Consider the following 27,254-nt stretch of genomic DNA (forward strand, 5'->3'; position numbering starts at 1 on the left):
GAGTGTTGCCATGGAAACAGTCTTCGCCCAAGTTAGCCTGGGTAAATCATGTAAATAGAAATAATTTCTGTATGCAATTATATCAATGTTAAAACACACAATTACTAGAATAAATTTTTATCTGGTGTCTGTGGATAGTTGCAAAAAGAAAACTGAAAAAAGCCATAAAAAGCTTCGTAGCTGATTAATACAGAAACTCATAGAGTACAAAAGCTAAAATCAAAGTTATTTTTGAGCGTGCATTTTAGGGATGTTGGGGGAAAAAACAAACACAGAACATAAACATTATGTAAAACTGTGATTTATTGAATGAAATCTAAAGTGCAGCTTTTAACAGAAGAAATGAGGTAACATGAGACGCTTGGCCTTTATTTAAGCTAGCTTTGTAGCCTGAACATTCCTCAGAATTTAAGATAATTAGAAGCTATTTACTACCGTTGTTTTTCCTGACAACACTGAGAATGAATGGAAGAGTTACTGACTGATTTTTCAAGCAATTTTAATGCAGCCATTGAGGTTAAATATTTGCTAACACAATTTAGGAGTTTTGTTGCAAACTTTCAGGAGTATTTTTTTACATTTCTGTATTTGTCTTCTCCTCATTCTCATTTAGATTTTTTCTTTCCCTACTTCCAGGTTGCCTCTTCACCTTCCTCCTCCATTGCCCTAACCCTTACTTTCATATTTTCCTCATTCTTTTCCATATCTGGTTGTATTTTCCTCTCCTGGGCTGTTCCTACTCGGTTCGACCCCAGCTAACAGGAATCCACTGTGGTTCGTTCTGGGCCTGCTGGATGATGGAGCAGAGCTGGATGCAGGCATCCTGCAGGTCGTCATTCACAAGAACGCTGTCGAAAAACTGCCTGTACTTTGCCTCCATCAGCTGAGAGGCCTCCTCCAGCTCCACAAAGTCGTCCTCCTGCAAGGACATTAGAGGTAAGATGGCGCCGACTGTAGTTCCAAAACTACTCACCCCTTTTAGAGATTTGAATCTTTTCAACACTGAATCATGGTCACTTTAATTTGGCTTTTTTTGACAAGAATATGCAAAAAAAAATACTCTTTCATGTGAAACGGAAAATAGATTTCTACAAAATAATGTAAATTTATGAAAATATATAATGTAAAATACGAGCTTGCGTAAGAATTCATCCTCTTCAAGTCAGTATTGAGTCGATGCATCTGTGTTGGTCTCAGTCTGTCTTGAACTTTCGGATGCAGCAATTTTACCTCATTCTTCTTTTTAAAACTGTTCAAACTCTGTCAGGTTCCAAAGAGATCATGAGAGAACAGAATCTTTCAAGTCCAGTCACTGACTCTCAGTTGGATCGAGCTCTAGGATTTGACCGAGTAACTCCGGAACTTTCCCCTTGTTGTCTTTAAACTATTAGTTTAAGTATATATCTTTGATGGTTAGCTTCAGGTTGTCCGTCACAATTTCTCTAGACTTTGCTGCGTTCATTTTACCCTCTAACTTTACAAGCCTTCCAGGACCTGCTGCTGAGAAACATCATGATGCTACCACCACCATGCTTCACATCATGATGCTGCCACCACCATGCTTCACATCATGATGCTGCCACCACCATGCTTCATGATGGGGATGGTGTGTTTGTGAGGATATACAGTGAGTGGTGTCCACCAAATATATTATCTAGTCTGAGGGACAAAAAGCTCAGACCAAAGAACCTTCTTCCAGCTGACTTCAGAGTCTCCCACATGTCTGTAATCTGGATGTAATATGAGCTTTTGTCAACAGTGACTTTCTGTTTACCCTTCTCCCATAAAGCATTGACTAATGAAGAACAGTTGTTATCTGAACATCTCAGCTACTGAAGTTTGAAACTCCATCAGAGGAGTCATAGGTGTCTTGGCCTCCCTCACTAGTCTGTTTCTTGCTCTGTCTGTTTTTGAGGACGTCCTGTTCTTGTCAGATTTATTCATGTTTCATATTTCTTCCATTACTTAATGATGGATTTAACTGTTCAGTGACTGACATTTTCTTGGATCATTGCCCAACTTGTGCTTTTCAGCAACCTTTTATGAATCTCTTGGAGTGTTCTTAAGTCTTCAGGGTGTGGTTCTATCCAGGTGTTCTGAACCACCAGTGACAGATACAGGAGTCTTTATCCTACAATCACTGAGACACATTCACTGACCTCAGATGATTTTACTTTCACTAATTGTGAGACTTTTAGCACCAACTGGCTGCACCTGTGTTGAATTATGTGAGTCCTTTAATGGGGTGAAAACTTCTACAATCACTTATTATGGGTTTTATATTGACATTACTTTGTAGAAATCTTCAGTGTTGTAGAGCTATAAAGAATGTTGTTGTTTTCCCTAAAATGTGATGCAGAATTGTAATGAGAGGAGGTGTGCTGTATTACTGTGAAAGCTCTGTTGATGGTGAAGTTGGTGATGATTCGGGCGTCTCTCCGGGTTTGTCTCAGTCTTTCTGGACTCGGAGCTTTGACAAAAATCACGAAAGGTTTCAGTTTCTTCGTCCGCAAGAACTGGATGCCCTGGAAATAAAACAACCCCAAAACCAGTGTTTTTGGTCAAACTTGTCTCAGAGAGCTTTACTACTTACACCACATGTGACCTCCACATCCACAAAAAAACTTTGAAAATAAAACAACGGAGAACCCTGAGGTGTATCTACTGTATGTCATAGGCTGGATGTTAGCACTGACTGGCTTCTCTACTCTTTAATAAATACTGACATGAAGCTTACCCAGTTGATTACTTACAATACAACAATGATTCTTCTGTCTTAAAAGTTTCCTGAAATTGTCTATTTAAATATGCAAACAAGCTATAATACATGTAAAAATGTCCTAAATTGCATTAACTTCCAGAATGCAAACCTAAACATTGAATTAAACCAACATCAGAAAATAGTTTCAACAGCCAACAATAAACACATTTTTAGTAAGCTTTAATGAGTAAGATGTTCGATAAATCAGGCTGTGAATAATACATGAACAAACCACTCTGCAAAAAAACCCAAAAAACCCATCAAAATATAGACAGAAACAGAAGGAAGGAGTAGTTTGGTGTATGGAAATGCTATTAAAATGTAGAATTCTGTCATACATAAGGAGAAACTTTGAGGAAATCACCTTTACAGGTGTGTTTTGTTAAATTCACCATTTGTTTTTCATATAAAATCTGTATTTTAATCATTAAAAATTACTATGAAACCTGCCCAATTGATCACTTCCATTGCGAAAATTATTTTTGGTCTGAACTTTTCTGAAATTTCAATTTCAAGTCAAAATAAGCAAATGAGGCAAAATCTCATTAAATGTGCTTTAATTTGCTTTCAAATCAACACCTCAATGTAAATTCACCTTTTAGATGTTTTCTTTCCACTGGTTTGATATTAAAGCAAAAACATCCTAAAATTGACCAACGCATTAAAAGAACTATGTTGTTTCCTGTAATGTTTTGCCTTGATTAAACTCACATGTGGTTCAATATCGATGATACACATCCGTCCTCGTCTCAGGACTTCGTCGATGGCGTCGGTGCTGGTCCCGTACAGCTGACCTTTACTCTCCCCATATTCCACAAATCTGAACACAAACAGACACACAGTTAGACATAAATAATCATTAGATACAACACTGTAGACATAAATAGTCATAATATAGATAGAATAAAGGAAAGTTAAAGCCTACCTGTGGTTACAGACCATGTACTCAAACAGCTCCTTGGTAACAAAGTGGTATTCTGTTCCTGACTGCTCCCCTGGTCTGATTGGACGAGTTGTGTCTGGAGGAACAGGGCGACAGTTTTAAAGGAAAAAAGGTGTTTAATCATCAGTGAAGGTCATGAGGACAGTTCAGCTGTAGAAACTAAAACATATAAGGGTTGTTTCTGAACATTACTCTGTCAGAGTGTCTGGAGGCCCACAAATATGAGAAAAGACAATTAATGTCTTTTTTTTCCTTTCTCCATAGATCAGAAAGTATCTCTAAAGGAGCTGTTTATAGATTAGTTTACTGCTACCAATCACAAAAAATAGGAGTAGCAGCTTTTATTGTAATCTCTCTCTGAGCATTTTAAACAAATATGTTTTCGTGCTGTTTGTCTCTTACGAGGGACGGGACTCTGGAAGGTCGAAGGGTTCAGTTTGATGAGCCTCTTCCTCAGTTCATTCACTCCGACTCCTGGAGCTCCTTCACAGAGGAACAAACAACACAGGAGGGGATTGAATTCACTGATAAACAATAATATACCATAATAATAAAACACGCTGGAGAAGAAACATGTTCAAACACTGAAGAAATTATACAAAAAGCTGTACTGAAAAACAACATAAAGTATTATCACGTGTTTCGATGTTGCACCAAATAATCCAAAGATGGACTTCATACTTTAAATTCAGTAAACCTGTGAAATTGATCAAACGGGGCTGAAATATTCAGATTTTTAGCCCCGCTTTAGACATTTCCCATAACTCAGTTGCATTTTTTCATTACGTCGTGTCTTGTTTATGTAATAAAAAAGTTTCCTATTATAAATGAGAAGATTTTACGCCTAAAAGACTAAAGTATTTATTCAAATTTGTCATGTAAATATGTATTATATGCAATATTGTAGAGTTAGGTATATTTCTCTATTGGAAAACACTTTGGCTCATGCTTTCAGTGTGATATATTCATAACAGTAACTTGGCCAGACTTGCTAGCTGTTTATTGTCATGTTGTTTTGATGTTTTTTCTCAAAAGTCAAACCTCAATACATCAAAATAATATAACAAGTTGAATTTCCACTTTCCTTAGTTTAACTGTCAGAATCCCTTTAAATTAGCACATTTACTTTGGACAGGACTTAGAGAACAGACTTTCTGATTGGCTGGTTTCTCACCGACGAGGATGATGAGGCGGTGGTTCTCCTGCGGGGGGCGCTGGTACAGAGCCACCTCCTCATATGGAGTGTTCAGGGCGTTGCTGTTGGGCGAACAGGTGGTGCAGGACTGACGTCGCTTCCTGTAGGACGTCCTCCTCCAGAGACGGAAACTCCGCCGGAAACCAGCTGACAAAAACCAAGAAATACTATTAATCAAATCATGAGCGAATCTCTTTTTTAAATATTAAACTGCCTTACACACCTTTCCTATTAGGACAGTTTTAAAGAAGCTTTATTGACTGCAATTAATAGCTTTGTTATTGATTAATAGCATGTTTACGAGGGTTTTATAGATCATTAACAACAACAATTTTAGCCTTAAAAATGGAAGCAAATCCTCATCCAGCTCTTTATTTTTTTGCATCAATAGAGTCTGTATTAGTTGACAAATGGTTGAACTGTAGTAAGCTGTAATCAATAATAAATTATTTTGCCAATTAATGTGGGTCCAGATGTCCAGCAGGCGTTTTTCTACAAGATAAAAGATGATGGGATTTCCCTAAAATATGTAAGCGTTTCCTGGTCTTATTCTTAATAATGGCTTAGAAAATAGTAAGTCATTAATAATCTTAATGTTAATCAATAAATGCCTAAAAGGCATCTTTAAAGGGATCAAACAGGTCTTGATCAGGCGTAAACTAACCGTGACGTCACCCGTTGGTTTCAACGCCGAGAAAATGAAGCCCGGATTTTGCTACTTCCTGGTCGCCGTTTTGGATTTTTTGGAGCCAGTGACGTAAAAAGCGTCATCAAACAGACTGGACCGGAGAGCAACTAGGGGCAGGATTGGCTGAGGACTCTCTTATCCCGCCCACATTTTACCGCAGAGGCTTCTGTTGCTGTCTATCAAGTATAGCCACGCCCCCTGGCTCCGCCAACTTTAACGATTTATTTAAAATTCAGTATTGATTTATTTTAAGATCGGCCACCTGATCTCTTATTTTGACCATGAAAACTAACGGGGAAAAAATCCTGAGCTGTAGAACATCAGTCTATCAAATTCCATTTTTTCCAAAACTGAATTGGGGTCTATGGAGAAAAAGCTTTTTGGAGCCAACCCTAGTGGACGGCGTGATATTGTAAGTTTTTGACACTTCCGGTTTGGCTTCAATTCTGGAGCCAGATGCTATGTCCACTATATATACAGTCTACGGTCTTGATATCCAAATAATTTTAAAATATAGGCTCTAGCATACAATCACAAACCGAGCAAAGAAGTCTTGAGGCTTGGCAGGATGTAATCAGTCTTTGATGGTGGATATTTTTATTAAATAATAATAAAGAGATCTTTTATGACAGACTGATATCCTGAAATAGAGAACAAATAACCCGTTGAGCCATTTTGTGGGTCAAAAATGTGCTTAATTTTGCTTTTTGTGTGTCATTTTCATAGATGGTATCTATAAAAGATGGAATGAAAACTGAATCAAGTGTCTCAATACATCTAACAGCCAGCAGGGGGTGACTCATCTGATGTCTGAGTGTATAGAAACATTAATTAATCTACTTCTCAAATGATCTGGTATGATAGAGAAATGAAAAATGACTTGAAATACAACAAAAATACACATTTTGCTGAAACAAAAGCTCATTAAAATCATATTTTCTATTCTCGTATCATCCACCAACATATAAAGCTGCAACGATTAATCTATAATTTGTCAACTATTCAGTCAATGTTTTGGTAATCGATTTGAGTAGGTAAACAAAAGGCATATAATGGTTTGGCAATGGGCCCAACATCAAGCTCTGAGGAACTCCACAAGTAGAGCTACAATGATTAATCAATTATTTGTGAACCAATAAATTATTTTCATGTGCAGTTAATCAATTTGAGTAATTATCTAATAAAATGATAAATTCTCTGATTCCAGCTTCTTAAATAAGAACATTATCTGTTTATTTATGACTGAATATCTTTGGATTGTGGACAAAACAAGACATTTGTCAGTACAGACTTCATTTTCACAATTTTCTGACATTTTATCAACCAAACAACAAATCAATTAATCAAAGCAATAATCCACAGATTGAGTGACTATGAAAATAATCTTTTACATATTAACACTCTATCTAATTATGCAATCATTGGATGTGGTGTGTCTTACCGAGGTAGATTCCTTCAGTGATATCAGAGTCGGCTTCATCTGAAGGAAAGAAATGTTCAAACTTCATTATGTCTTCAGGAATTAAACACATTTGATCTGTTTAAACACTGATTTTCATTAAGCACACAAAGAAACAGCTGAAATTGACTGTGAGGGATCAAAAATGTGAAATAACAATCAAATAAAACGTGGAAGTGTTGCTTTTAATGTATACATTTCATAAACCAAATGCCAAAGTCTTCTCAGGTTTGTATTACTATTAACTCCGCATGCTCTAAATGGCTTTTACAATCTTGTTACTGATTTCTGTTATGAAGTCTGAAGTGTACTTGCTTCTGTGTCACTATTAACACCATTTAGATTCTATAGACTTTAGGTTAAACATTAGAAACAGCACACAGAATCAAAAGTGATCAACAGTTTTATCTGCAGACATAAACAGACTTACCTACCAAAGTTTATTTCTTCCAAAGCTGCAGAAAAGAGAGAAACAACGGTCACATCCTTTGTTTTAAAGCAGAATCGTGAGCTTAAATCAGTGTTTCTGATGTGTTTTTTTACCTGTTGTGGTGCGTTTATCGTCACCATGTTGTGGATCGTCCTCTGAAAACAAATAAAAATAGACACTTCTGTTAGTTAAAGCTCATTTCCACATAAAACCCTCATAAATATAGTCGCCACATGTTTTTTTATGTTGTTGGATGGTAATAATATGATGATTTAAGAACCAGCAGGACAAAAAGTATGAAGATTTTAGCACCCAAAGCTGCTCAGGTTAAGTAACACTGTGCATCTATTTAACAACAATGTTCAGTTTGGAGTCCTGGAGACCCCTTAAACCAGCTTAAAACAACCAGTACAGTTTGAACAACAGTCTGTTTGCACAATTTAAGAATTAACTTGGGGAAATTTGCCGTCTTTTCACTGAGAAACACCTGATTTCGCTGCATTTTGATGGAAAAAATGTGGATTTTCATTCTTAATTTGCTTGATAATGACATTCAATTTGTTGAAAACTGACTAGAAACATGATTTTGAATTAGCTTCAGAGGTTTGTGTCAGGAAATAATCAACGCTTAGATGCATGGTTCCACAAACAGCCATATTTTAAACACATAAATATATTTCATGGTTAAAGAGCCCATATTCTGCACATTTACAGGTCTGTAATTTTGATTTTGGGGGTCTACTGGAATATGTTAATGCTTTAACGTTATAAAAACGCATTATTCTTCTCATGGTGGGCATTCCTGCAGCACTTCTTTTCAGGTTTAGTTTCAGTTCCCGTCTTTAAAGGCCGGTCTGCTCTGATTGGTCAGAAGCAAGGGTTATGCAAATGTGTTACACAGTGATGTAGATGCGTAACAGAAGAAAATCCTGGACTTTAAACGAGGTGTTTCAGACAGGCGAAGAGCAGTATAACCCGGTTTGGTGTGGGATTGGTATGCTTGCAAACCTTCAACATGAACAAAAAAACATATGACCCACAAACCAAGGTAAAATACGCCATCTCTGCAGTATTCTGAGCTGAAAAACTAAAATCAGAGAGAGTTTCCTTCCTTATAATGGCAGGAAAAGTGGCAGCTTGCTAGTTTTTTGAGCCAAACTGCCCATTTAGAAGAGCCCTAAAAGCAACATTCAGACAATTGAGATGAAATAAGCCATCTTTGAAGCATTTTGAGCTGAAAACCTAAAAACAGAGAGAGTTTTCTTCCTGAAGGGAGTGGAAACAGCAGTAGCTCATTGGTTTTCAGGGCAAACAGCCCATTTAGAGCAGACCTGACCCCAGGATTTATAGAGATGTGCAGAAGTGAAACATCTTTGCAGTATTTTAAGCTGACAAATTAAAAGCAGAGAGAGTTCTTCCTGAAAATGGCAGGAACAGCAGAAGTTTGTTGGTTTATTGGGCAAAACTAACCATTTAGACGAGCCCTAATACCAAGATTTGGACAGTCAAGGTAAATATGTATTCTTTGCAGAATTCTGTCCCTGAAAAACTGAAAGCAGAGAGTTTTCTTCCTGAAAATGGCGGGAAAAGCAGCAGTTTGTTAGTTTTCAGAGCAAAATTGCCCATTTAGAAGAGCCGTAGAACCAAGATTTAGACAGTTAAGAAAAAATTAGACTCCTATGCAGCATTTTGAGCTGAAAATCTAAAAACAGAGAGAGTTTTCTTCCTCAAGGGGGCAGGAACAGCAGCAGCTCATTGGTTTTCAGAGCAAAATGGCACATTTAGAGCAGACTTGACCCCAGCAGCAGTTGTGCAGAAGTGAAGCATCTTTGCAGTAGTTTAAGCTAAAAAAAACAAACAACTGAGACGTGAGGTCAAGAGGAACACATAAAAGCTGAATATGGGCTCTTTAAGGTTGCACTCAGATGAAATAACAACAAAACAGTCACAAACTCGCTAAAATCACATGAAAACTAATACTAAACTACTGCATTAAATGAGTAGAAACAGCCTGTCAGAGAAATAAACGTTAGACTGTCTCATACTCACCATTATCAGCCACCGACACTGAGGACAGCAGGATAACAGAAGGACAAGAAACACAAATATGAGGAAAATGTCGACTAACTTCTCTTCAGTGGGTTTCTGAAAGTACTCTGAACTACACATGAGAGCGTGGAAGTTTCATAAGACCAGAGATACCCAAAAAAGGAGATTTAGTACATTTTTTGAGACTATTTTCAATTTCTTTTTGTCTGCATCTTCCCCACCATGCATAAAATTAGGCTATGGGATGAATGCACTGTGACACCAAGGCAGCGTAAAATCATTAATTTTACTTTAACTCATAAACTCAGGAACAAAAATACATTTTTTTTTTGCTCCTAATTGCTTGTGAAACCAAACAGAAGAAAAAAGCCAACACTGTGTGGTGCAGAAAACAGTTTTCTTTTTACTTATATTCTTATTTAAAGGAATAATAATGAAAAAAGCTAAAGCAAGTGCTTTGCAAATTGTAAATTTGTGAAAAAGTGAGCCCCCCCCAAAAAACATGGTGTACTTCATACACTGCAACTACTAATGCCACACTGTAGAAATACTTTACTACAAGAACAAATACTGCAGTAGAAGCTCTCAATGCAGTTCATCAGTTGGTTTGTCTACAGTCAGAAATAATGAGAAATAGCATCATAATTACAAAGAACCTCTGCAAAGACTGCTTAAATATAGTTCTAGATGCTGCAGTTTTTACTTCTCAAGTTTATTTAGTAAAAATTAAATGTTTAACTGTGATAATGCACCACATAAATACAAAATACATCAGTGAGCCACAACATTAAACTTGTGACAGGCAGAAAAACACTGATAATCTCGCTATAATTCAATGTTCTGCTATGAAAATTTCAGTGTTCCTCCAAACGTCACATTCACAATAAACTACACAATATAGAGGCTGTGGCTGATCAGTGTGAGGCTAATAATAATAATAATGAGTCCTTACAGGGTCTGATGCAGGTATGAACCTGTAACGGTTGGCGCCACCACTGTTCCTTCTGTTTGCTGTGAAAATAATTTTAAAAAAATATGTAAAAGCAATCAAAAAAAGGATGACATTTCAAAAAAAGAACTGCAACATGAAACAGAAACCTGCAGATCCTTCACTTAAGTCAAAGTACTAATAGGAAAGTGTAAAAATATTCCATTACAAGTAAAAATCAGCATGTATGATGAACTTTTTGTAAAGTTACAGAAGTAAAAGTGGAGTTTGTGCAGTAAAATGAATCTGGTGATGTTATTAGAAATCTAACGTAGCTGGAAAGTATAAATGATTTATAAACAGTCAGTTGAAACATGCAGAAACAGTCTCATATCTCTATAAAATGTGTTCAAATGGTAACAGTGAAAAAGTTTCTCATTGTGTTCCTCTGTTTCAATTCAAACCTACCGTTATGAATGTTTTGCACATTTAAAACACTCCATACAACAGTTTTTTTTCTGTATATACAAGAATATATGCAGCATTAATGTTTGTCTGCACATATAGAATAAACCTGTACAGCATTATATGGTATTTCCTGCATTTAGAGGAATCTGTGCAATTTTGACATTCAGTACTTTTATATATTTCTTGTTGATTTTCCCACTGATGTTCCTACATTTTTGCACAATACTGTACAGCCGATTTAACCTCTGTGGGATCTGAGTATATAATAACTTAGTTGCTTATTTACTTACTTACATACGTACGTATTTACTTATTTATTTCCTTATGTACTTACTTATTTACATAATTATATACTTAGTTAATTACTTATTTATTTACTTAGTTACAAATGTACTAATTTATTTACTGATTTCCTTATGTACTTACTCATTTACATATTTATTTACTTACTTATTTACTCACATATTTGCTTACTTAATTACTTATTTGCTTACTTATTTATCTATTTATTTTTTCTATTTATTTATTTACTCAATTTTTTACTTAATTATTTATTTACTTAGTTACTTCCTTTTTAACTTATTTATTTACTTATTTATTCTTTTACTTATTTATTTATTTATTTTAATATATTTATTGTTTCCTTACTTCATTACATATTTACTTAATTATCTACTCAATTGCTTATTTACTTATTTATTTATATACTTACTTATTACTCATGTATGTACTTGCTTAATTAGTAATTTACTTACATAAGTACTTACTTCATTATTTATTTACATAATTATTTACTTACTTATGTCCTTGCTATTTTATTTACTTATTCATATACTTATTTACTTATCTACTTAATTACTCACATATTTACTTGCTTATTTATATACTTTTTTACTTATCTACTTATTTATTCATGTATTTACTTACGTACTTATGTAGTTACTTATTTTTTAACTTATTTATTTACTTAATTACTCATTTACTTACTTAGTTACTTATGTACTTATTAGTTTACTTACTTATTTACTTATTTATCTACTTACTTAAATACTTATTGACGTATTTATTCACTTATTTATTCATTAGTTTACCTAATTATCTTCTTATCTACTCATTTCCTCTGCAGGTTGTGCAGGTTTCGTGTACGTTCACCTCTTCAGCATGCTTGCAGAGGGGATGAGCCCAGCGCAGGAGGCAGCACAGGGCAGCTTCCTGGCCTGCCACCAGTGAGCGTCCGACTGGTCCACCACCTCCAGCAGGTCTCCTCGGCTGAACGCCATCCCAGCATCCGGACAGGGGATGGAGGCGTCCTGCAGGGGGCAGTAGTCCACCATCGCCTTCATGTACACCTGGAGGACGACAGGCATGGAGAGACAGGAGAGGAGGATTCATTTATCTTGATTTATTTGCAGATTAAAGAATATAAATTACATATTTACAAAGAGTCTTGCTTGCCTGTACACAAGCACTGTTCATCACATGAAGTCAGATATAGATTAATCCAAAGCAAAGAGTGCAGGAGAGGCAGGAAGCTCAAGGCAAGATAAAGTACAGAAAATAAAATAAATGAAATACAATAAATACAAGAAATGAAATCCTATATTAAGGGACAGGAAAACTAGTGAAATATATTTAAAAAAAAGAATAAAAATCGGAATCAATTATTTCTGATTATACACTGTTTAAGGAAATATTTAAATGCAAAATAAGTTCTACAAATAAAAAAATAAACACAAATCTGTAGTTTATTAATACTAAAAGCTAAAGACTTCAGACTAGAGAAGTTGATCGTAATCTATTACTTATTTATTTATATTTATACTTATTTATATTCTTACTTATTTACTTGCTTACTTATTCATTTATTAATTTATTTACTTTCTTTTTATTACTGATTTACTTTCTTACCTACTTATTTGCTTATGTACTTATTTATTTACTTACTTATTTATTTACTTATTTACTAACCTACTTATTCATTCATTCATTCATTTATTTGTTAATAATTCTATAAAGTTTGTAGGTTCTTTGTAAAGTGAATTTTCTCACTAACTGCGATGTGATGTGTGACTGTAGCTTTACCAGGACACAGTTATCATGTGATTCAAGCTGTATTTATTATTCTTCATGATGAGAAATGAGATGATTGAGTTTCTTACCGGATTCTGGTTGCTGCTGGCCTGACCTGGATTAGGAATGACTTTAAACAGGATGGTGCCGTGAGAGTTGGTCTGTCAAAGAGAAACATCCAGAAAAACTTACATAGGAACCAGGTTTGTATTAAACAACAGCTTAACTTAAGTATCCTCGGGTTCAATCAACTCTTCTTCCTACCAGTATCTGGATGACCTCTTCTGGCTCCAGGCCTCCCACTGGGTTTCCATTCACTTCCACTAACAGATCACCAGAATGTAGGAGTCCTGACGCCAAAACAAACAAACCCATGTTCGTCCACCATGTTGCACATTTCTATCTGTTTAGCTGACAGTTTTACAGATTTATCTCACCGCTACGATCAGCCAGTCCTCCATGAATCACCCTGGCGATGTAGATCTCTCCTGTCTCCTCGTTTCTCCTTATTGTCGCCCCCTGACAGACAGAGAAGTTATTTAAATTCAACAGCCATTAAGAAGCGCAACAGCAGAAACTACCTGCTTCTAGGACAATTAGGCATGAATAAAGTAAAGAAGATGGGAATAATAATAAAGAAGAAATAATGCAGGCTGAGATTGCGATGAAAACAAATAAAGAATGCAAAACCTGAAATCCCTTAGAGAAGCTTGGTTATGTATGGTCTATTATTTTAGCATTTTATCATACTTGGTCACCATAATGCCACCAAGCAAAAATGCATAAATCAACTGTACTAAGAGTCGACAACCACACTAGTCGAGTGGCTTTCCAGATCATCCTATGTGGGATATTAAAACACCAAATGTTGCTGCAATATATCCAGAAGTTGTGCTGTTATTCCACTTAAAACATGATGGGTCTACCTACTGATGGTGGTAAATGAAACGTCTATGGACTACAACAGCAGTTAGGTTTTATTTCCTGGATATTTTATGTCAATCCAGCCAACAATTATCAACACATTTCACATTTCACTCAACATTTGAAGAATAAATGAATGTCCAAATGAAATATAATCGCAGGACTTTGGATGGTTGAGATATTTTAGATTGGAACGAAGTGGTGAATCAACAAATGACCAGCAAAACAAGAACCAAGCAGTTAATAGAGCTAAAACTGCACTGGGAAGCTTAAGAAAGAAATCATAAAATTCTGTAAATCTGTAATAAAGTATCATAAAAATATCCTGCACAAATCTGTCAATCCAGTGCTGAGGAAACTCTAAACACAGTTTAGAATGATAGCAATCTAGAAATGGATTCAAGCAAAGTTTCTGAAACATTTCTGTCCAGTCTTCTTGCTGCCAGACTAAAATAATCTATTCAAGTTTCTCTCCAATCCTGCCTCTCAAAATGGAATTCCTATACAACTAAATTGCATTCTTATTTATGTTTTGAATTAAATTCATTTCCATCTGACAATGCAAGACTGACATAATAGGAAAGACTTTGAAAACTAGATGGTTTGTTGTCACTTTTACAACAACAACTACACATTTGAAGCTTGGCTAAGCTAAGGCACCAAAATTACTTGGCTAGCTTTTTGAAAATATGTTTTGGCACCAAATTACCACCTTACTTTGGTTCTGTTTCTATCAGAACCAACCCTCCATGCAGTTAATGTATAACATATTTTCACACCAACAATAAAACCATGAAAACGTAGTCTTACTGAGACTCACTAAAAAGAAACCTAAACATATCTGAGGAAACATTCTTCAACACGTTTGAAACTTTTCTCAAACATTTTCAGAATTTTGAGTGGGGATTCCCATGAGTCCCAAAAGATGAGTTATTGACTGGAAAACAGGGACAATATCGCAACAAAACAGCAAAAATATGTTAATTTGAAACATATTTGTCCTTCAAAACGTATTTGACAACAAAGTTTAGTTGTATAGGAATGTGATTTATGAGAGACAAATCCTAAAAACTCCTTCAGTACCATGTATCTGCTCAGAACGTTATTTGCTTTACTTTCATTTAACGTTTCTGATTCCATTTAAACAAGGTGTGCAAAGAATGATTCGTTATTTTGCAGATGACACCCTAATTTACTCTCTGGGATAACTTCAGAGACTTGTATTTGAACATTGTGATAAGAAGAACTGCAAAGAATGAAGTGGAGCTGATGAACAGAGTGATAACTGAAGGACAGCTGGATAAAGTGGGAGTAAAATGTAATTCCTCTTTACCTTTCAAATTATTTGCTTTTTCCTCTTTGAGTGACCGTTCCAGGAATGTTAGACCAGAAAAAAAAAGTTCTCTCTGAAATGTTTGTTGTCCAAGAATCTGAAATGAATCTGCTGGTTGTATGTGGTGAAATACAACTAATCAACTAATAGATCCAAAAGTTCTACATCTGCGTGGTTCTTCAGTATTACTAGATGAACTGGTCATAGTCTTTTTCCAATACCAGAGAAGGCAAAAGAGGAGATTGTTTGGTTACTTCTTTTTCTTCGTTTTCTTCTTTGTTGTCAAGCATCCAGTGCTGTTACAGTCCTGTTGTTCCTCCAGATGAGCTCTAGAAACTGTTCCATTGTTGAACCTCACCTGTCCGTTGCTGCCACTACCACAAGCTGTCCTCTGGGGAGCGCTGAAGGTTGCCATCATCCTTTTGGATCCTCCATTCAATCGTTTCAGACTTCTAGACATCACATAGCCGTCCGCACCTGGGCTAGGAGACGTGGACGAAGAAGAAGAAGAACGAGAAGAAGATGTGGAGGGCGAATGCTGGTGTGGGTATGGTGTGGGAGGTTTGCGGACTACTTTGGGGGATAATGAGGAGACTCTTGGAGGTGGCGTGGGTTTATTGAGGGGTTTTGGTCGGTTTGGAGGTGACGCTTCATGGTGTTTTTTGGCCCCAATGAGCCCCTGGAGCTTGTCGACCACCTCAACAAGCAGGTTGAGCGCCTGGGCGTTGTCTTCCACGCTGTCCGTGATCATCCCTGTCGCCGCCATCATTTTCTGGCCGAGGTGGTGAACGTCCTGACTGCCGTGCTCCATGCTGCTAGCCACTGTCTGCACAGTTGACCTCAGCTCTTCCACGCTGCACTGTTTGGTGAACTCTGGAGGCTGTGGGGGCTCATTTCGATGAGGATCTATAGAGTAGTAGATCCTTGAATGATTCAGAGGATCTTCTGGGTAGTTGTTATGGAGCCCATGGTGCCTCAGAGGGGTGGGTAGAGTACTAACTCCTTGCTGCCGAGTCGAACGCTGAGTTGCAGGACTAGAAGGTGCAGTATGGACTCTAGGAGGTCTTGTACCGGGACAAGAAGGGGTTCGTCCGGGTGTAGGAATATTCCTCGACTGGCCCCCCGTAGCATACTTTTTGTACAAGACAGGAGAGTTGGGAAGGCTAAAACTGTAAGCGGGAACCGGAGGAGGAGGATAAGCGTAGTCATCACTGCTTCCTCCGACAGAGGCACCTTCTTCCCTGCTGGGTTTGGGTCTCTCTGAAAATTAACCACCACAAAGGGAGGCAAAAGAAGAAGTTTAATGCTCACAAGAAGGCAGGAAACTGTTAACATGAAGCCAAATGACGGAAAGATGAAAACATAGGGGCAACTGAAGGATGGTTCGGGGTATAAGTGAACTCGTGAGATGAAAGATGAGGGATGGACGAGCTGGTTGATGTTTTCCAGTGTTGGATAAATGAAAAGATGTGCCAAACACTGAAGTCAAATAACTGGTGGACTAAGCCACCATCGCTTTGTGGTTGGGATGTCCTGCTCAAGTTGTTCTTTCACTTCGAACCCATCCTGGTCATTTTATATCTTGTTTTCTAAGTATTTTTATTGAGCATTGTAGAGTACCTGTAGTACCTGGTTTGGCCACTAGGTGGAGACTCTTAAAAATTAGTGCTGTGACTAGACTAGGAAATAAGTTTCACATTAGCAAACAGAGAGCACAGTGGGGGTTTAGTAAGTCTTCAGTGACGTTTAAGGACCGCCGGCTACCGCATATATAAAATAAGTCTTGCTGTGATCTTTATTATGCGTCTTCAGCTTTTCAGAGATATCAGTGGGTCAGTTTAACAATTACTGACTAAAAATGTAACACATTCAAACCGAATGTAAACGAAGAATTAGGTCCCTCCCAATACTTATCAGTTAAAAATTACTTTGATTGGCTGCAATCCCCATATATGGACCCCTTGTTTATGGGCTGCCATTTTGAAGCCTCAAATTTGGAATCTGTCACCATCTTGGTGTTTTGAAAATAGACATAATAATTGAGGGGTGGATCTGACTTAGATTTTAAAGATCCAACAGCAAATAAGGTAGCCCTCCATGAAAACAAACCTTAATTTATCATCTAATTTTTTTCGAAATGGAGCCATATTTCACAAAATGAACACAATTCTATATTCAAAAAGTCTTAAAGCTAGCAATAGAGATCATAAATTTACTGAGACAATGTTTACTGAGGTAACCAGGATAGTTTTCTCATGTTGCATGTCTTTTTACAACCAGAGGAGTCGATCCATCGATGGTCGTTAGACGAAATGCAAGTTTAAGGCATTTCTGTGTTGTCGTACTTTTCAGAACTTGAGGTTACTCGGTTGTTTTTAAAGCCAGTTTATCATGTAGACAAAGGAAAAAGCAAAAGAACAAATGGACTGATAGAAGCAGGGATGACTGAATGATGCTTTCATGGATGAATTTCTTCAGTGATGCTTCTTTGGTGAGGAAATGCTTTGGTGAGAATGAAAAAATGGACAGATGACTGGTGAATGCGTGGAATGACTGTCTCCTCTTCTTCCTCCTCTTACCCATAGAGGCTGCAGGACTAAAGACGGAGGGAGCTGATTGGTTCAGTCTCTTCTTCTGATGTTCTGCAGCTTGCGGACACAAACAGCAGCTTCCCGTCGACTGATACCGGGGGAGAAAGGGGTGAGGCTGTCCTCCTGTGGGTAGAAGCCTGGCGACACTTTCGTCAACTCGGAGCTCCTCCCCCGACCAGGCCCTCCTCGCCGGGACGAGGCGTTCCAACGTGAGGCGACGGAGGCTGTTCCAGCGGCTATGAACCAGTCCTAATCCATCGCCTACACTCCCTCCATGATCCTCTCCTCTCTTTATGAATGAAACATGACAGTTTTTGTCGTTGAAAAAGAATCTTTGGCAATTAAAACTTCAATCTTTCAGGATAGATTTATGAGGATGCTTCTAAAAGTTGTTTGCCTCATCTGTAAACGAGGGCGTAACTCTCATTTTAGGGCATAACGGTGGACTATTTTCTTGTAATTCACTTCAGTTTCAATTAGAAAGTGCCAACATATGTCATCTCATATCTCATCTAAGTAAGGGAAAGACATAACATTTAAACAGAGAAACCCAACAAATCCAAAGAATCTATTGTGGAAAAAATTCATTTTCATATTTCAATCATTAATAATTATCATGTGTTTTATACATTCATTTATTAATATTAATCATCATAATAGCCTTAATGGTAATGCTATTAATTTCTAATATTGTTAGTGATTATTTGTCTCTGTGAACTTTCATGAAACAACCTCTTGTTATGAAACTTTCCAGAAAAGCAAGCTTCCTTTTCACTGTCCTTGCCTTCAGGTCAGCCTGACCTTGATTCACTGGAGACATAACATAACCTGGCAATAGCCAGATTAATAATTGTGTAGTACTTGATAGTACTCCACAATATCAATCTGGGACCGCTCCATGTAAATCCGTTCGGAGGAAAGAGGCACGGATTGGACAATGCAACAGTATGTCCCGCCTCTGACAGGTTTGTTTTTAGCCAATCGCGGGATCTTCACAACGAGCGGAGCCAATTGGTAGATTAAACTCTTACCAAAACCCGTAGGTAAAAAAGCACAAACATCTTTACCATCCAGAAATGCACAAAGTGCCTCTCGTTGTTCTTCCTTCAAAGAAGCGATAGGAGATTCAGCTAAAACTGACTTAATAGCAGCATCTACACGATCGTTGTCCTCCTGCCATGTTTGTTTTGATCTACTGGCGCTTGGTGTCGTCTTCACACCCGGATATCCCGCCCCACACACGAATACTGCTGCGTGATTGGCCCGTGCCAACTTGGCTCTGTACGAACAGTGAATGCGGGAGCGGAGCAAGATGGTTTCTTGAGAGATTTGTAAACTCACAAATATCGCGAGAAATCAACTTGCTGGCAAGATTACTTTTAAACAGATTTGAAAATAGTCTAAAATGACTGGAAAATTATCCTAAATCAGTCATAGTTTCTCTCAAATGATTAAAAAATGGTCCAGAATGACTGAAAATTTGCAGAATGATGCTAAATTTGTCCCAAATGGTTTAAAAATCACCCAAAATGACTCAAAAATTGTTTAAAATGACTTAAAAATGATCCAGAATTGCAGAAAATTTGTCCAAGATTACACAAAATTTGATTTGTCACAAATCTTCCCAAAATGATTCAAAATGAATTCAAAATATACAAAACAACTCAAAACTGTCCAAAATTACTTAAATCTGTTCAGAATGAACTGACAATTACATAAAATGACTGAAAACTTGCAGAATGACATGAGGGGGTTAGAAGCAGAGTGGTCGAACCCACAAAAAGTCAGAACTGAGTTTTATGTAATTTCTGTAATATTTCACGGTCTAGATTTTAGTGGTCTAACCCACAATAGCCAAAATTTAGGATTACAGTTGCATTTTGAATGTTAGACCATTCTGGAAAACACAAAACGTTGAGCAAATGTTTCTCAGAAACTACAGAAAGTGGCTTAGACCACTCTGCTTCCAAACCCTTCAAATAGTAAAAGGAAGTTTTAGCACTGCTGTATTTATACTTCTGACCCAGCAGATTTGGTATATTTCCAGAAAGCCTGTAATAAATCCATGAAAAAAACAAAACACGCGATTGTTTTTTAGTGATTCCAGCATAGATAATTCAGAGTTCTTGGAGTCGTGGAAACTTAAGACTATCATGATACATTTAGTCTTCACAAACAGACGGAAACTTTTGTTCACAGTTGTAAATGGGAGTTATGCTGAGAACTTTATAAAGTACTTATCAGTCATGTCAGAGTTAATTGGTGGGCTGGTGGGGCTCCATCCTTTCATCCTCATGCTAAAGAATTTGGTTGGTCTGTTATGTTTTGTAGGGAAAAGTAACTATTAAGTATGCAGATAATAATTATGACTTTGGAAAATGACGTCACATACAATCTGCATTCAAGAGTTAAATGGGTCATTCCTACTATTCGGTGCCATTTGAGTACCCATGACAGAGTATTGCATATTTTTGGTAAAAATGTCCTAATACTAATTTTCAAAAGCCTGACTTATATGGTTAACAGTTCTCTACCATAATATACAATGATATGTATGCAGGAATATTTCAATTTTAAACAATTACCCTTATTTTTGGATAAGTAGGCCAAATTCCCATGTCCCAAATCATGTTTGCTCAATTAAAAATACATATAAAAGTAATAGTAATAAAATAAACCCAACACTTTTCACTATTGTTGCACAGCTTCGTTTATAATCTACCTCCCCAAATGTTATTTTTTGTTATTTATACATTTTTACTGCTTAAAATATTCAAAATATGTTGTGTCCCTGAGTCAACTGTCCACCCTGTTACTTTGATACAAAGATCTCTGCACACGCCCCCCAATACATCATCTAGTCACATGATACAGGAAGTAGCTTACACTTTTGGAGGGAAAATCAAACTAATGGAAGCAAAGTAAGTACCTCTCTTTAAACAACCTTTTTTAAGTGTTTTAGAATGCTTGACTGACGTGGTAAAGCATAAGATGTCCACCCTGTTACCCTGTTTTATAGCAGAAAATTATATTTTTTGGTAATTTCAAAAATATGGTAAATAAATATGTTAAAAATCTTCCTTGGTTGTCACTAAGTGCTATCTTGTTTTTCATCACATTAGCAGTAAGGGACAGCTTTAGCATTAAATGTCCCCCCTGTTACCGTTTGTAGAGTAACAGGGTGGACACACAGTAACAGGGTGGACACACAGTAACAGGGTGGACACACAGTAACAGGGTGGACACACAGTAACAGGGTGGACACACAATAACAGGGGGGACACACAGTAACAGGGGGGACATAACAGAGGTGGATAAACATCTTTCTTCAGCATATGTTGTCTTCTATTATTATTTTTGGTTATAAATTGATTATGTTATTTTTATTTTTAGTTATTGAATGAATTTCCTATTTTAAATTATTGAATGAATTTCTAATTGTTAATGAATTATTGTTCAGTGAATTTGTATGTAAAGCTGATGCTAATGAAGTTTTTGATGTTTTTTCATATGACTAGTGAATGATATTTTTATTTACTTGTTGGAAGTATTTTTTAAAAATAATTTTAATGTTCATGTAAAGGTTAAATAAATTTACTTTTTTAAATAAAATTTTGTTCACAAATATTAGGTCCATTCTGTGACGTCTTGTCCACCCTGTTTACTCTTCTGTCCACCCTGTTACCTTACTATTTTTTGATGAGAATTAGATAAAAAGTCTGAAATATTTAGCATGTCTTTGTGTTTACTTGCAGTTTCTAATTAGTATAATGAAATAACTAAAAAAAATAAAGGTAGATTCCATTGAAATTATCTTAAAATTGAAAAGAAATGTGTTCAAATTGTGTTGTGCCTTACAATAGAGCACATTTTTTGTACATATACTTCTTTGTTAATATTTCTCAAAATAGATATTTCAAGGGTAAATTAAGGGACATTTTAGCTCTTACTAAATGTAATTATTATAGCTAGAGTGGTTTGGAAACATAGTGTAATAGATGTGAGAATGTCCCGTAACAGGGTGGACATTTGCCGTCTGTCACATGCGAAGAATTTGGTAAAAATATTAGATTATTGATATCCTGAGCTGGACCAATATAGTTTTCTTATAGTTTGATAAGTAATCCTTCAGATAAAAGACGAAAAAATTGGAAATTTTAACATTTTTTTAATAGATTAAACAAGGCCGAAATGGCACCGAATAGTAGGAATGACCCGCTTACGAGCAGATCTCTGATGGCACTAGACTGAAAAACACGCTTCTTTCTCACCAGAGGCTGGTTGTTTTTCACGAGACAAACGATCCTCATGGCCTCCTCGTCGTCGGGCAAGTCGTCGGGTAGAGGAGGCAGGACGGGCTCGTAGTCCGACTGAGCTACGCTGTCGTGGGTCGACAGAAGAGCCTGGCAGGAACAGAGTGAGTCAACATGAGCTTCAACAGAGCATCAGGTTTAGAAGGATTAAACAGATTTAATGTACAGACCTGGATGTGAGGGGAGCTGAGGAGGCCGAAGAGCTCCCTGGCTTCATGTGAAGGACGGTGAGTCTTCTGGATCACAGTCATAATCTGAGGAAACAACAAGAAGACAGAATTATGCTGAAAGTCGATACTGTTAAAAAAGACACTGATTCTGGCAGTAATTAAGGTAAAGTAATTAAAACAGTAGTTCCTCATCAATAAAACTTATCTTCTCACTTTTGTTTTTGAGATCAAGTGTATTTTTTTGACTTTTTAACGCTTAATGATGGATATTTACATGTGTAAAATCAATAACTTATGTTTAAAAATATATACGATAAAACATTTCATAGATCACCAATGCTTGTAAATAAAATTCAACAACATTCGTTTGGCATTTTTGTGAAAACTTCTGTAATTATACAGATTTTTCTCATATAACAAACTAATTCACGTAAAATTACTAAACTGCAACAGTTAGTCGTTAACAGTTGCGCCTAATTTTACAAAAATATTTATTGTATTAAATTTAAATATAACAGTTTCATCTATTAAATGAAAAGAAAATATCTGTGTGACTCCAATAAATATATTTCATCTTTTATGTAAAAATACATTTTATGAACAATCAGTCACACAATAATAATATGAATTCGCTTTTATAGACGTTTTAGTTTATTTAAAAAAAATAAAAATAAGCAAGTCCTCAAAGAATCTTCTTAACATCTAGATGAAAAAAAATATTCTCAGTAACAAATACTTCCTCAGGTTATGTTAAACAATAAAACATAACAAATATAACAAATAAAACAATAAAATACGGTTTAAATTGTGCAAATTGTTGTTCAACTACAATCCATTACGTTAAACTTTGTACTAATAGCGCCATATATTAGATGCAGCAACACTGGACCGAGAAAAATGTAATAAGAGAACAATAAACAGGATCATATTCCTCCAGTAAAGGATCAGAATACTTCTTCCATACCTGCTTGTGTACTTGTACTGTGTGTATTTATGTGCAGTATATGTACCTCATGTGAGAGTCCTGAGGCATAAGGCAGAAAAGGGCTTGGTGACAATCTCTGGAACTGCAGCAGGCACTCATAAATCTGCAAACAGGACATTAAAGTTCAGTGGGTTGGTTCAACCATTGATTGTTTCGAGAAAAGAAACAGAAGAAATTGTTCATGTGACCAAATATTTTTGAAGAAGTCTCCATTCTACTCTCTCAGTAAAGAGGAGATGGAAGCACATTTTAGTTAACAAAACAGGGGTTTTTTGCAGTTCAAAGTACATTTTTCATGTTTCTGGTTGTATGAGTGTTGTGTCTGAACAATTATAGAGATATCTGAAACTGAAAAGTGTTAGCATGAAGTTAGCTCTAAACTGCCTTGATGATGAGGTTTGTTAAAATAGTGACACCCCATGATTATTGTTAAATAATTACATTGCTGTAATTCTACATTGTATTTTTACATTCTATAACCAAAATGACACTTTGATTTTGAGACCAGTGAAAGACAGACGGGGCTTCAACTTCTCTTAAAGGTTTGTAGAGAGCTGTAGGAGAAGTAAAGAATGGGAAGTCTATGGTGGTATATGGTGGCAGATGAAGATTGACAGAATGACTTTGAAGCAATTCATGGACAAAAATAACAAAGAATAAGTAACCAGAACAGGATTTAGGAGGACAGGATACGTCCACCAGGTCTTGGATGAACAAATGGAGATAGATTCTGCATTAAATGAGGTATATAACATTGCAGTTTGACTTTAACATAATTGATTACACTGACATATGTTTTCCTTGCTGGGGACAAGTTGAGACAAGAAAAGACTGTTTTTTGGAAATCGATATTTTTAAAACAGTTTATTTTAGATAAACAAATTAGATAAATTATTCAAAGAGATATCTCACATCTTAAAGCACACCAATCACGTATACCATTATGAACACCTGCCTAATAGTGTGCTGGTCCCATTTATGAGGTCAAAAATGCTCTGAACCATTGGGTCTGGACCAGAGGACCTCTCAGGGTGTCCTATGTGGTCTGGACCAGGATGTTGACAGTGGATCCTTTGGGTTCTCTGGGTTGTGCAGTGGGGTCTCTGGGAATCAAACTGGTTCCACTGCTTCCTGTTGATGCTTGATCTGAATGGGGTCTAGGAAGTTTGGAGGTCAAATCAACATCTTGGGCGATTGTCATATTCCTCAAGATGCTCCTGACTGTTTGATGTTTTTGTGATGTGGTGAGGTGTATTTTCCTGTGTGGGTAGGCCAGTGACATTTTGGAATGACCTTTTCATGAAGGAGTGTGCTTGTTCTGGGACAGAATTTATTTGGGTGTCTAAGTCTCATCAACACAGATGCTAAAATCCAAGGTTTTCCAGAAAATACCGCATAATATCAATATGATCAATGTTTTTCACTTTACCTGTCAGTGGTCACAACGTTGTGGCTGATCAGTGTGTAATAAGTAAATACCATCTCATTTTAGCCAACTGTCCCTAAATTGTCAGTACAGAGATGGATAGTATTTGTGTTTTACTGCAGGACTGTTGGATCGGTACCTTCAGCAGGGATCTGAGCCACGGAGCACTCAGGAGTTCATACAGCAGCTGAGCGCCATCAATGTTTCTTCCAACAGCTTGACCGACGTCGTCCACCACGCCGGACAGAATATCAGTGACGCCTGAAAATGCAAGAAAACATGTAGAAACAAACACTGTTGGAGAGTTTAAAGGTGATTTAATCTCAATATCAGTTACTTTCCAAAACATTTTGAATTCTAAATGGTCCATCGGCCCACTTTCAACACATTTTATCGCACATTGACTTCTATATTTGAACAACAATATCTCAGGAACTATCTAAGTTAAAAAAGAGAAGAAACAGTCATTTTTACAGTTGAAGAACAAGCAGTTTTCAAAACCAGAGAAAGAACATCAAGTTTCTTCAGCATTCATGTGGTTGTAAAGCAGGAATTAGTTCCTCAGAGTCCGAAGGCAGAGATCTATTGTAACATTCTGAGGTGATAAAAGGAGAATATTCAGCACAAATAACCTGAATTGTGGCAAGTAGGTGCTTCAGATTTTGGCCTCATCAATGCAGCTGTTGCTTCCCACCAGATTTGCCTCCCAGGTTCCAATTTTGACACAGTTCAGGATACAGGTGACTCTCAAAAGTATGTTAGTTGTTGGAAATTTTCCCAATCTATTTTTTTTCCCAAGGTGAGGTCCAAAAATGAGAAATATGCACACATTTAAAAAACAAAAAAGTACTGCTTTTTCTTTAAAAAAAAAAAAACATATTGAAACTCCAGAACTCTACTTGCATCAGACTATCAGCTATGAAGTTTCAACAAAATAACATCTGTTTCCAGTATTTTGTGTTAAAATTATTCTATATGCTTTGTTTTGTATTATTGTGACAAGCAGCTACATATGAAAACATCACTAGTTGACTTCTGCATGATCATTTTTTTAAGAGACTAAGTTTACTGATTTGCTTGTCCAATATTGCAGACATATTATCTTTAAAAGTTCCTGACATAATCTTGTTCAAACATAGCTTCAAATTTCAATGTTTGAAAAAACTTAAGGTGCTTAAAGTAAATAGATGATTAGTTTTTAAAAAAAGGTTTCAGACAAATCAGAGATGGTCGCGCAGAAATTGATCTAAAAAACTGATGATTTGAGAAGGAACATTTTAAACCACAGTACAACTAAATTCATGCTGCTGAACATATACTGATCTCAAATTTGGGCAACAGTTTGAATACTAATGCACTATTTATCTTAGTAAGTAGCTAAAAGTCTTGACACTTCACCACAGATGTTCCATCAATGCATCTGCAGCTCCATATTTTTCTTTTTTTCATTCTTACTTTCTGCATAAATCAAGAATCAACGTTGCTGACAATGAGATTATCTTGTTTGAGTTTGGAATTAATCTGAAAAAATGGGTGTAAATGTTTGCACAGCTCCTCTGAGATTTCATTCATGTACTACAAATGTATCTTTATCAAATGTGACAGATACTACCAACGTAAACTGAAAGCATTACGACGCCGGCGCCCCCCCGTGGTAGAATAAGCTGCACTGGTCATTAACAGATTCTAAAATGCAGCAGTCTGAATGTTGTCTGAAATGTTGCAGCAGATGTTGAAGGCTTGGAGGTGAAAAACAGACATGTTTGGGCCAGACGGGATTAGCATGACAGAGAAGCCGTGACCCTGCAGAGAAACACTAATACCATCAGAATTAGGTTTTAGATTAGATTAGATTCAAATTAAGCCCCCTGTCAGGATTCAGGCCTAAGTTTGGAATTAAAACCGAGCTCAAGTAAAGACACCAAGAACAGAATGGAGCTAATGAGGATGTAGTGATGTACGTTTGAGTCTCACCATCGTCCATCGCTTGTCTCATGGTGACCGTCCAGACTCACCAAAGAGGAAGGAAAGGCTTCTTCCACTGAAAGGGAAGAAAAAACATCAGAGCAATGTCATTATAGTAGTTCAACAATCTTATACTACTGTTCAAAAGTTTGGGGTCACTTAGAAATGTCCTTATTTCTGAAAGAAAAGCAGTTTTTTTTTCAAATGAAGATAACATTAAATGAATGATAAATCCAGTCTAGACATAGTTAATGTGGTAAATGACTATTCTAGCTGGAAACAGCTGATTTTTAATGGAATATCTCCATAGGGGTACAGCGGAACAATTCCAGCAACCATCACTCCTGTGTTCTAATGCTACATTGTGTTAGCTAATGGTGTTGAAAGGCTAATTGATGATTAGAAAACCCTTGTGCTGTTATGTTAGCACATGGATAAAAGTGTGAGTTTTCAGGGAAAACATGAAGTTGTCTGGGTGACCCCAAACTTTTAAACGGTAGTGTATATTCTTACTGACAACCTTAACGACAAAAAAACCCCAAAACAAAACACTAAT

The 27,254-nt window shown here is 36.5% G+C and overlaps 1 protein-coding gene across 1 annotated transcript; it reads right to left on the reverse strand.

Moving 5' to 3' along the window:
* Positions 1-301: 301 nt before the first annotated feature.
* LOC110967244 (MAGUK p55 subfamily member 4-like) lies at positions 302-26,717 on the reverse strand. Its single transcript, XM_051959396.1, has 20 exons — positions 26,708-26,717; positions 24,873-24,994; positions 23,333-23,410; positions 22,323-22,406; positions 22,111-22,242; positions 13,429-13,510; positions 13,256-13,341; positions 13,081-13,152; positions 12,074-12,270; positions 10,478-10,536; positions 9,526-9,543; positions 7,590-7,631; positions 7,481-7,501; positions 7,029-7,067; positions 4,879-5,046; positions 4,107-4,187; positions 3,687-3,780; positions 3,473-3,581; positions 2,391-2,525; positions 302-919 (listed from the first exon to the last, which is right to left on the reverse strand). Exons 1-20 carry the CDS (start codon positions 26,715-26,717, stop codon positions 737-739), a joined length of 1,812 nt encoding a protein of 603 aa, XP_051815356.1. The 3' UTR covers positions 302-736.
* Positions 26,718-27,254: the final 537 nt, after the last annotated feature.

The sequence above is a fragment of the Acanthochromis polyacanthus genome, chromosome 14 (assembly GCF_021347895.1).
Source record: "Acanthochromis polyacanthus isolate Apoly-LR-REF ecotype Palm Island chromosome 14, KAUST_Apoly_ChrSc, whole genome shotgun sequence".
NCBI lineage: Eukaryota > Metazoa > Chordata > Actinopteri > Pomacentridae > Acanthochromis > Acanthochromis polyacanthus.